General features: G+C 47.2%; 1 protein-coding gene across 1 annotated transcript in view; it reads left to right on the top strand.

Moving 5' to 3' along the window:
- The first annotated feature begins 2,277 nt into the window (after positions 1-2,277).
- The window catches only part of OLFML2B (olfactomedin like 2B), a 42,199-nt gene continuing 31,973 nt past the window's right edge, over positions 2,278-12,503 (top strand). Inside the window, exons 1-3 of the mRNA XM_022565552.2 lie at positions 2,278-2,818; positions 5,300-5,563; positions 7,549-7,656. Coding sequence (XP_022421260.2) covers positions 2,645-2,818; positions 5,300-5,563; positions 7,549-7,656 — 546 coding nt within the window. The 5' untranslated portion in view covers positions 2,278-2,644. The remainder of the gene's footprint in view (positions 2,819-5,299; positions 5,564-7,548; positions 7,657-12,503) is intronic.

The raw sequence follows: 12,503 nt of genomic DNA on the forward strand, positions 1-12,503 counted from the left end.
TATGCAATGGAGAAAAGACAGACTCTTCAATAAGTGGTACTGGGAAAACTGGACAGTTACATGTGAAAGAATGAGATTAGAACACTCAAATAGGATAAATAAACTCAAAATGGATTAAAGACCTAACTGTAAGGCCAGACACTATCAAACGCTTAGAGGAAAACATAGGCAGAACACTCTATGACATAAATCACAGCAAGATCCTTTTTGACCCACCTCCTAGAAAAATGGAAATAAAAACAAAAATAAACAAGTGGGACCTAATGAAACTTCAAAGCTTTTGCACAGCAGAGGAAACCATAAACAAGACCAAAAGACAACCGTCAGAATGGGAGAAAATATTTGCAAATGAAGCAACTGACAAAGGATTAATCCTCAAAATTTACAAGCAGCTTATGCAGCTCAATAACAAAAAAACAAACAACCCAATCCAAAAATGGGCAGAGGACCTAAATAGACATTTCTCCAAAGAAGATATACAGGTTGCCAACAAACACATGAAAGGATGCTCAACATCACTAATCATTAGAGAAATGCAAATCAAAACTACAATGAGGTATCACCTCACACCAGTCAGAATGGCCATCATCAAAAAATCTAGAAACAATAAATGCTGGAGAGGGTGTGAAGAAAAGGGAACCCTCTTGCACTGTTGGTGGGAATGTAAATTGATACCGCCACTATGGAGAACAATATGGAGGTTCCTTTTTTTTTTTTTTTTTTCTGGTACGCGGGCCTCTCACTGTTGTGGCCTCTCCCGTTGCGGAGCACAGGCTCCGGACGCGCAGGCTCAGCCGCCATGGCTCACGGGCCCAGCCGCTCCGCGGCACGTGGGATCTTCCCGGACCAGGGCACGAACCCGTGTCCCCTGCATTGGCAGGTGGACTCTCAACCACTGCGCCACCAGGGAAACCCTGGAGGTTCGTTTAAAAACTAAAACTAGAACTACCAAAAGACCCAGCAATCCCACTACTGGGCATATACCCTGAGAAAACCATAATTCAAATAGAGTCATGTACCACAATGTTCATTGCAGCTCTATTTACAATAGCCAGGACATGGAAGCAACCTAACTGTCCATTGACAGATGAATGGATAAAGAAGATGTGGCACATACATACAATGGAATATTACTCAGCCATAAAAAGAAACGAAATTGAGCTATTTGTAGTGAGGTGGATGGACCTAGAGTCTGTCATACAGTGAAGTAAGTCGGAAAGAAAAAAACAAATACTGTATGCTAACACATATATATGGAATCTTTAGAAAAAAAAAAAAGGTTCTGAAGAACCTAGGAGCAGGACAGGAATAAAGACGCAGACGTAGAGAATGCACTTGAGGACACAGGGAGGAGGAAGGGTAAGCTGGGACGAAGTGAGAGAGTGGCATGGACATATATACACTACCAAATGTAAAATAGATAGCTAGTGGGAAGCAGCTGCATAGCACAGGAAGATCAGCTTGGAGCTTTGTGACCACCTAGAGGGGTGGGATAGGGAGGGTGGGAGGGAGACGCAAGAGGGAGGAGTAATGGGGTTATATGTATATGTATAGCTGATTCACTTTGTTACAAAGCAGAAACTAACACACCATTGTAAAGCAATTATAATCCAATAAAGATGTTTAAAAAAAAAAAGCTATCCTCTGGTTGGAGGTATTACCAGGTTCTAAAGCTGCCGCAGGCAAGCAAACTACCGATGGCGCTAAGTTCAAAGCTGCCAAATATCTTTCCCAAAGTCAAGTCAGGGAAAAGAAACGTCCAACAGTAAATGTTCCATCTCTCCTCCAGATGCAATAAAAGGAGGATGCTGAGGATCCATCCATACTTGCTCGTGCTTGGAGAGAGTTCTCGCTGCCTACCTCCCATCCCAGAGGAAACTCGCTCCTCTCCGCGAGAATGGGCACAAGAGATCTCCAAATTTCAGGGATCCCGCTCGGGGTGATTTCTCTCCCTTTATCATTTGCGGTCAGATGAAGGAAAGGGGCGACGTCAGCCCCCCGCGGAGGGCGTGCGCAGCAGCTGAGGTCGGGGGGTGGCGGGGTCGGCCAGGAACCCCTCCGCCGGAGCCCCGGACGCTACCCGGTCCTCCTCCTCCGCGCCGTAACTTGCTGCATCCCCGCTGCCCGGCACAATAGAGGCTCCGCCCTCCCTCCGCGCCAGCGCTCCGCGGCGCAGTCGCCCAGCAGCCCTCGCAGCTGCCCGCCCCACACCCCCACCGGGTCCCCTTGCGCCCCCAGGCTCCCAGCCGCCCGCCCCCGCGCGCCCCGCCCCGCCCGCCTCTGCCAGGACCCCTTCCTTCCACCTGAGCCCTCTCCAGAGGACGGCGCGCTCGGCGAGCCTTACCACCTCCACCTTCCCCGTCACCTCCTCCTATCCTGCGCCCCGCTCTCTACCGGGGCCGCACGGTCGGGGCTGATCGCGTTGGGAAGGAGATGACCAGGGTCTCTAGGGAGCATCTTCCCGCCCCGCTCAGCCGCACCCAGCTTTGGAAGGCGCTGTGAGCCTCTCGGGCTCCAGCCAGACACTCTCTCGGGCTCCAGCCAGACACCCTCTCGCCTTAGTCCTTGCCGAGACAACCCCCTCCACCCCACCGGACCCCAGCCATTCTCCAAAGGGGCCGAGCTCCCTCTTGTCGCGTGCCTCATGGCCAAGTCTTTGCGGCTAGCTCTCTGCTTCGCTCTGGTTATGGCTCTGGGCTGGGGGTACAGCACTCCCCCGACTGGGACGACCGACCCCCCAGATGTGCAGACGGTGGTGCCCACGGAGGACGAGACTCTGCAAAACGAAGCGGACAACCAGGAGAACGTTTTATCTCAGGTAGGCTGCGAGTCCCATGCTCCCCCCTCTTGCCCTGGGTAGTGGCAGGAGCCTTAAGATGGTCCTTGCTGAAGCGTTCGGAAGCAGCCTTTCTCCCTCCATTACCAAAGGGGAGGGCACTTTTCCTTTATCAGAATATTTTCTTAAGCAAAGGGACATGGGTCCTCCTCTCAAAATCATAGGGTCTTTCAAAGTTACAGAATCAGGAGAAAGGAGAGGAGAAGGAAGGGAAGACACCACACAACTCCCTGAGAAGAAGAAGAAAAAAATCAAAACCTTTTGGTTGAAGGGGTGTAGAAAGTATGGCCATCTCTTGTCTGTGTGGCTGGTTGTCAGAATTGGAATGTGAAAACAGGCGGGCATGCTGGACAGGAGGCAGATGGCGTAACCCATGGGGAGATATTTCATTGCTCGGAGTGAGACACCCAGGGAGAAAACAGAACAGCAACAAGTGTGAGGAATATGAGATGACCCCCAAACAGAGGGACTGATGATAAGTCCCCCCCATATTGAGAAGGTAAGATGGAAATGCAGATCCACTCAGGTCTGGCAGACGCTAGTGGGGAGGGGAGGGAGTGACAGCTGATAGGGACAGGATCTGTAACATATCCTTTTATGAAGTACTTTCACTTGGTTTATTTGACTCAATCCCCGCACAATCCTTATTCCCATTCTATAGTTAAGGACCATAAGGCTTAGAAGAGTAAAGGCCCCCAGAGATGGGTAGAGCCAGGTCTTCTGACAATCTCACGGTTGTCCCAACCCAGTTCTCGTGACTGTAAAAGACAGTTCTCTCTAGAGTGTTTATTTCATGCTTTCCAGAGCCTGCATGATGATTGTGTGGTGGGTGTCGTCATAATCCTAAGGATGGGGGATGGCTGAGAAAGGGTTCCTATAGTGCTGCCGTACCTCCACTAAGCCTTGGGACTGGGGTCCTTGGCTCCTTTCTGTAGAAACACTTGGCATTTATCAAGCACTAGTCTCCTCACCCTTCCTTTAATAATTATGCTAATACATGCCCTGTACTCACCCATAACCTCACACTGACCCCCAAATCGAAAAGACATATAAATCCTTCACACTGGGGCTCTGGAGGACCATCAACAAAAGCCTTCCTGAAACCGGAGCCTCCTGATAGGAAGGAATCCACCCAAGCTCTCAGAGCAGGGATATGTAGGAATCTAGGCAGAGTCTCAGAGAGCAGACAGCTACGATTTACTATCAGCACATAAAGACCGGCCAGTTAAGTCACCCTGAACTACACAGCTCCTTCTTCCACTGATCCATTCTGCATTTGACAACAGTCCTAAAACAAATATTAGTATTAGCAGAAACCCAACCCTTGTAAAAAAAAAACATAACGAGACTTCTTCCCCCCTCCGACAGCATCCCAGGAACATATCCACTCCAACAAGCTCAAAGCTTGCCTGACAGGGTCATTAGTCAAATGAAGGGAACCCTTCTCTGTGCCCACAAAGGGAGCCCTAACTTCAGGGATGTAGGATGTCTTGGAGAGGAGCTGGGGAGGAGGCTTTTCCCCAGCAAGTGCCTAGGATCGTGGTTCCCGAAAGCCTGCTGTTATGTGTTTTCCTGCCTGGGGAGGCCGGCGGGGGCAAGCACTCAGAAGGAGATGTTTAGCACTGTAGAAGCCGCCAAGTGCTGCCAGTTCGGTCTCCTGGCTTTGTCTTGGGGTTTGGGTGCAGAAGCTATTCTAGGATCCATATGAACCCTTGGGCTGAGTAAACCTTACTGACGTTTGGATCTGTCTCTCTCCTCCCAGTTTCTTTTCTCCAAATCTAACCCATCCTTTGAGACCAGATCAGATGCCATTTCCTCCAAGAAGTCTTCCCTGGTGCCCGGCTAGAGACACTCTCTGTGGGCCTCTGTTTGAGCTCCCGTTGCACTCCCACTTCAGGGGGCCTTAACACTCCCTAATTGGTGTGACTGTTATTTATATATCTCCTACGCTGTAAGCTCCTTGAGAGCAGTCTCTGTGTCTGGCCCGTTGCTTTACCTCTCACAGCACCTAGCTCAGTTCCAAGGTGGCACTCAATAAATGGTGAATGAATGAAGGAGGACAGAAGCCAGTAGTCTTGAAATTGGAATGTCAGTTTTCCAATCCCTCCATCAATCCCTTCTCTTTTCCTTTTTAAATCTAAATCTGGATTCTAGCTAAGGCAAGGACTACCGGAAGGATGATAGGGCTCATTTGTTTTTTTCCTTTAAATGATGAAAGGCTAAGGCCCCCTGAGAAATGCACAGCTTTCCAAGATAAACAAAGAGAGCTGAACTCTGAGTGCCTCCCAGGAAGTGCTAGAGTCAGCAAATTGTGTTGCGATGACCTTTTCAACTCCACATCAGAGCTGTCTGAGGTCTCTGGCTAGCAGGACATCTGACAAAGTGAACGGAGAGCCTTCTTCAGGACCCTAAGTGATGCCTGTGTTTGCACACCCTCAACCTGTTCTCTCTCTCTTTGTCTAGTTGCTCGGAGACTATGACAAAGTTAAGGCCGTGTCTGAGGGCTCGGACTGTCAGTGCAAGTGTGTAGTGCGACCCCTGGGCCGAGACGCCTGCCAAAGGGTCAACAAGGGGACCTCCAGGAAGGAAGACTTCTACACTGTGGAAACCATCACCTCAGGCTCATCCTGCAAGTGTGCCTGTGTTGCACCGCCATCCGCCCTCAATCCCTGTGAGGGAGACTTCAGGCTCCAGAAGCTTCGGGAGGCAGACAGCCGGGACTTGAAGGTAGGACCTGGTGTGGGTTGATGCCTGGGTGAGAGGGTGCCTTAGGGACCCATGAGTCTGGCAAGGCTGTTGCTGGGGATTGTAGGCCTTTGAGTAAGTGGGCCCTGTTTTAGCCTTTAAAGGAGGTCAGACCCTGGCCTGAGAGTGTTGCGTGTGGACCCAAAGCTGATGATCTGACAAACTGGTCATTTGCAACTCTAACGTCTGAGGGAGATGCCTAGAGCAAAGTGTGCCCGCCTCTCTTACGGAGCCAAGGAGGCTGGGCCTGGGAGCAGCTGCCAGACCCAGCCGGCCAAAAGAACTCAGCATTCTTCTCCAGGAGAGTTACTGCCACGATTTGCTGTCAGCACAGGAGGCACCCCAAAGACACACCAGACACAGAGAGAGAAGTGAGCCTTTAGTGCTCATTGCAAGGGCTGGGTGACCCAGAGAAGAAGAAGGCCTGGGGCCTGCTCTAGGTCCAGTCATCAAACTTCAGTCCTGTAATTCTGGTCCACAGGATGGGGAAGCTCAGGCCCTACCTGGGGCAGCCCAGTGGGTCAGCTGAGGGCTTCATCTGATCCTGTCCTCCCCTCTCCATCTGCAGCGTGGGGTCGTGGGACGAGCTCGGCTTGGAGTCAGACTTGGGTTCAAATCAGTGCTCTGCTACTGCTTGCTGCGTGATGCTACTCAAGTTACTCACCTGATCTGACCTCAGCCTCCTTGAGTTAAAAAGTAGGAAGAATAACGTCTACCTTTGGGGGTTGTTTTGAGACTCGATGAGATGACAGCTTTTGAGTACTTGGCACAATACCTGACATATAGTTGAGGCCCAATAGACACTAGTTCCATTAATGAATGACCATGTAAAGTGCTACCGCTGTGCCGGCAGCTGGTACGCACTCGGTAACTGGTCATCATTGATATTCCTTTAAGCAGAGTAGGGTCTACCAATAAAATGAGCGTCCCAGGATTCAGCCACATCACTCAGAACTACAGCTCTGCCATGAAACAATCTCTGAACCAAAGGCACAGTTACCCAGTTATAGGACTGGATTCTTGGGGGATTCTGAAACAACAGTACGCAAAATTTTAAGAATCAGAAAATCATCGCGGTACATATTAATCAGCTACCCTTCCTTGGCCTTTACCCAGGATTCAGCTGTCTTCCTCTGAGGGGGAGGAAGGAGATCTTCTAAACATGAGCATTTCATACGTTGAATTCTTCATCTAATAGAAAAGCTGTTATTGGAGGAGCAGAGATTGCACAATAGTGTCCAACAAACTCTTCAGGGATGGTCCTTGGCAGGGAGGCTCAGTTTGAGCATCTCTCATCTGCTTCCTTAACCTGCACTTTGCATACCCTGGATGTCACCAGCGCCTCAGCCACCTTCCTCCCAGTGGCTCTGTACTGGCAGGAAGGACAGTGTTGAAAAAACTGAGAGAGCTGGGTACCCTGTGACAACTTGCCGCCTCAAAGATGGGCCACTGGGTCTCTTTTACCCCAGGGGCAGTTTTGCTTTTAGTGCTAAGGAAAAGCTTGTTGGTGCCTTCCAGGGACTTCAGCAGACAATGCATGTGAGTGTTTCAGATCACTTGTTGTGGGCCAAGTACTGTACTAGGTATCATGGGTAATCAAAGATGAAGATGACATAGCACTACTTCCAAGGAGCTCACAGTCTAGTATGAAAGACAGACATGCATGCAACTGATGGACTTAGTAAAAGAAGTATAAACAGTTTGGCGAAGCTGTCCAGACCTCAGTTGACTTGTTCTTGTAGGATTCTCCCATTTTCTTACCCGCGTATTCCAATAGACAGAGTACACCTACACCATTGGGTCTGCTTATGTGCCCACCCACACAAGTGCTGGTTTCTGAGGGCCACCTCTCAACTTCTGGCTAGTGGCTTCCCTGTCCAGCCTCCAACATGGAGATCTAAAAGGAAACGTCTCCCTCTGGACCTGTCTGCCCCAGCCTTGGACTAACGCCTGCCTTTGTTTCATAGCTCTCCACCATCATAGACATGCTGGAAGGAGCTTTCTATGGCCTGGATCTCCTGAAACTGCATTCGGTTACCACCAAACTGGTGGGGAGAGTGGACAAACTAGAGGAGGTAAGGAAGAGTCTGGGTTTCCATATCTTTCTCTTAATCAGGCCCCAAAGTGCATCAAACTTACCATACACTTTTCTTCAGAAAGCATGTACCCTGGCTGTGTTTAACCCATTATTCTTTGGAAAGAAAAAAATATACACAAAACATAAAACACTCATGCAAAATCATGCCAAATTGTTGGTGACAAAGAGAAATAGTGAAATATAAATGTAAATACCTTCATTTTTCATATATAAGAACCATATAACCAATGTATATCTATTTTCCCCTTGACGTCCAGGGAACTCAGAGTTAAATAAAATGTAAAAGTGCAATAAGCATCTTACTTCCAGTTGTAAGATGGAGTCATGTCTCTTCTGGGTATATGTTTGTTAATTTCTCTTTTAAAAAATTGTTTTGGTGCATGCCTCTGTGTGTGTGTGTTGGGGGGGTAATCCATCTCAAATCCATTTTAGAGAAAGAAGACATAAAAATGATTACTAATAAATAATATTCCTTATTGCAAAACATTCAGGCTGATCACCCACAGGAAGAATAGACTAGTAATTTAATGTTCATAGACAGAGATACCTCATTTGTATGACTGAGTTCTAGAGAGATGCATAGCTGGAGCTATGGTTTTCAGCTGGTGTGTGATATGATGATGGGAGATAAAAGTCATTATAAACAATCATGTTGACATTGTTTTGTTGCTGTAATGCTTTAACATATAAATAAGAAGTCATTTAGTTATCAGAAAAAGAATGATCATCATTCAGCCTGATTGGTAAGAAGCTTATGGATGTTTCTTCGACTGGCATCCAGTTCTGGAATGGATACTTGAAACAGTGAATCAAAGAGCCGCTGCTTCAAGTAGAAAACTATTTAATTTTTAGAATTTTTTTAAACATTTTTTATTGGAGTATGGTTGCTTTACAATGTTGTGTTAGTTCCTACTGTACAGCAAAGTGAATCAGCTATACGTATACATACATCCCCTCTTTTTTGGATTTCCTTCCCATTTAGGTCACCACAGAGCATTGAGTAGAGTTCCCTGTGCCATACAGTAGGTTCTCATTAGTTACCTACATTATACATAGTATCAATAGTGTATATATGTCAATCCCCGTCTCCCAATTCATCCCACCCACTCCCCTTCCCCCTTGGTGTCCATACGTTTGTTCTCTATGTTAGAATGTTAATATAAGAGGTAAATTTAGGGCTTCCCTGGTGGCGCAGTGGTTGAGAGTCTGCCTGCCGATGCAGGGGACACGGGTTCGTGCCCCGGTCCGGGAAGATCCCACATGCCGCGGAGCGGCTGGGCCCCTGAGCCATGGCCACTGAGCCTGCGCATCTGGAGCCTGTGCTCCGCAAGGGGAGAGGCCACAGCAGTGAGAGGCCTGCGTACCGCCAAAAAAAAAAAAAAAAAAGTAAATTTAATAAGCATATTAATATATTCCTCCTGAAAAAGTGGGCTTTTGTGGGTCTCTCATGGAGGAGCTGAGGTTCCCTGATGGGTGATTAGTAGGTAGGATGAGAAAAAAGTAAGGATCTTTAGTGTGGCAGAAAGGGAACTCACTGTACTAGGAGTCAAGACAGAGTGAATTACTCTTTGTTTGCCACTACCAAGCAGCCATATCTCGCTTTCTCCATCTGTGAAGTGGGAAAGGTCCCCTACCTACTTTGTACGATTGCTGAGGAGATAAAAGTTGAGCTGCTCATTTTGGAAACACTTTGAAATGCTAAATAAAACAAAGCACTCAGGTTATGACCAAGGAGTGAGTGCGGGCAACTGTCCCTCTGTTGCTATGCCAAGAGAACTGGGACAAGGCTGATGAAACGCTGTGGTTTCAAGGATTGATTTCAGCACACTCCCTACACTCCTAAAAATGTTCCCAGAAAGTGAACACCAGATCCTTCTCCCCCGGTGCTGGGATGAAGTGTTTTCTGAACATGGCCATTTGCTCTGGGAGGGTTGGTAGGTCCACAGTCATGTCAGTTACGAGGTCTAATGAGTGGGGTCAGGAAATTGGAGCCCAAGCTTGTAGGCAGATCAAGGTGGCCAACGGGATCATGGCAGTCCACTCTTATCACCCCAGTCTTCCTGGAGGGGCTCCCTAAGAGAATCAGGCCACTTGGCATCTCGAGTCTCTCCTTTCCTGATGTTGACAGCTGGAATGATGGGATTTGGAATGGTCAACACCATCCTACTACCAATGGACTTCACGTGGGCTTGGGATTCTTTCTGCTATTTAAAACCACCTTCTGATTCTTTCAGATGGGTTCAAAAGGAATTAAACCAAGATCCCATTGGACCTTCAAAGTTGGAAAGTGCCTGTCTTTCTCTTGGCCCCTAGAACCATCCAAATGTGCAATGCCCCTTTAAAAAAAAAAAAAGATTGATTTTCTACAGGAACAGGGGTGACAGCCACCTCTTCTGCCTTTACCTGACCTTGGCAGCCACATGTTTTTCATTCTGTCTGGAGAACACAGCCTGGGAAAGATAGCTCTGGGGGTAGAACACAGTGTTCACGAGGCCAAGGTCAGGCACTCAGCCTCTGAGAAGGCCAGTGGGCTGAGCTTTGTTCAAGGCCTATAATGTTTCCAGCCTTGTCTAGCAGCTGAGCCCTCCCTGCTGGCAAAGGGAAGGAGTGTGGATGAATTTGGTGCAGTGCCACTACCCAGCAGGATGTATCTTCTGTGCAGTCATACAGTCACTGGGTTTTTGCCCAAACCAACCTTAGTTATATCGATGAGAGCTACCTCTTTTTCAAAACTGTGGAATGATTAGTAGCAAAAACTGGACCTTTAGAATAATAATAATAATCATCCCTTATATTTGTATAGCATTTGTGGTTTTAAAGCATCCCATATACATTTCGCTTATTAGTTCCTGTGAGCTGGACAGGATATGAGACCAAAGGAAATGAGATGACTTTCCTTCAGTCACAGTGCTAGTGAAGTATAGGCTGGAGCTCAGGCCTTCTGGTTCCTGGTTCCTCAGAGCCCTTTCTAATCAACCTCATAAGTTTCTTCAAATCATTGCTGGCTGCCCTGGGAGCATCAGTTTTTCCTAACCGGAACTTACAGCAATAGGTCTTCCAAAGGAATTTCTAGGCAGAACCATGGCCATACCCCATAAATCCTGTTAAATAGGATTAAAGTTAATTTAGAGAAGGTCCCATCCAGTGAAAGTTTCCCCACACAGGCACCCCAAGATGACAGGGTGCTTTGGTGTGACAACAGATACAGATGGGTCTGGGCCCTGGGCCCACAGACCAGACCAGAGCACTGTCTCTCAGCTTCAAGTCCAGCCACTCATCTCCTGGCTCTTGCTGGCTGACTCTGTCTGCAGTCTGCATGCAGTGAAAAGGCAGAATGTTGGGTAAATGGAAAAAACACTCCTTCTCCAGCCTGGCTCTGCAGGAGAAATGGGAGTGAAACTCTGCTCCTGGTCTTTGAATATTCTTGAATCCCAAAGAGAGCTCTATGGAGGTCAGACCAGACAAAAGGGTCAAATTGGAGGGACATTTTGCCCAGAGTAAGATCAGTACTTGGCAGAAGAAGTAGGCACGCACATGTGTATACATTCACCTCAGCTATGTAGGAGGATGTAAGAATGGAAACTCCATTTGTAGATGAAAGAGGAAGAAAGGAGAAAGAAATGGAATCTGAACTGTTGAGAATCTCACCCCTTGGTAAAATCAGCTCTGGAAGCTCTTGTTGGTGGAGTGATTTTGGTTGAGCTTCTGTTTTAAATTGTGAAAAATAACACATGTATAGAAAAGTGCATAAACAATGAATGTACAGCTTAGCAAGTTATCATAAAGCAAATACCCATGTAACCAGCACCCAGCTCAAGGAACACCCCAAAAGCCCCCCACATGTCTTCTCCCACTCACATCCCCCCCTGAAGGGAACCTCTATCCTGGCTTTATGTTAATCACCTCTTGCTTTTCTTTGCAGTTTCATCACCTAAGGATGCATTCCTAAATACAACAGTTTTGTCTGTTTTTGAACTTTAAATATGTAGAATCCTACAGAAGTGTGTGTCTATGTGTGTGCACGTTGGGCTTCTTCCACTCAACTTAATGTTTTTAATACTCACCTATGTCATTTTTTGGCTTGTAGTTCATTCATTTTTATTCCTGTGTAGTATTCTAGTGTGAGATTATACCACAATTTATTGATCTGTTCCACTGATGGCGGATATGGGGGTTATTTTTAGTTTTGTAATTCATAGTAACCGCAGGGGCATCCCTCTATATGCACATCCCATACGTGCATACATTTCTCTGTGATATGTAAGTAGGAATGGAACTACTGGGCTATTAGTTATGCTTATCGGCAACTTTAGGGGATACAGCTGACCTTGCACATCCACATGTTTTCTCATCTGTGGATTCAACCAATTTGAGTTCACATGGAATTCAACGTTTATAATTACTTGGATGTGACTGTGTACACATGTGCCTTTGTATATGTGTGGGTGTATGTCCCAGGCTCTTGAAATAGATGCATGCCTACAATTTGGTTCAACCACAGAAATTTGGGGGGTATCGAAAATATTCCCCCCCAAGTTCCAGAAAGCACCAAAAAGCACAACTTGAATTTGCTATATGCCAGCAACTATTTACATAACATTTACATTGTATTAGGTATCATAGGTAGTCTAGAGATGATTTAAAGTATACAGGAGGATGTCTTCAGGTTTTATGCAAATCCTACACCATTCTATATAGAGGACTTGAGTGGATTCTGGTATCTGTGGGGAGTCCTGGAACTCATCGCCTGCAGAGACCAAGGGGCGACTGTATTGCCAGGCTGTTCTCCCACGTGGTAGTACGAGTTCATGTTGCCTCCAGCAG

This window comes from Delphinapterus leucas, chromosome 1 (genome assembly GCF_059928025.1).
Source record: "Delphinapterus leucas isolate spDelLeu-1000000601 "Yukka" chromosome 1, BTC_Dleu_Yukka2, whole genome shotgun sequence".
Lineage (NCBI taxonomy): Eukaryota > Metazoa > Chordata > Mammalia > Artiodactyla > Monodontidae > Delphinapterus > Delphinapterus leucas.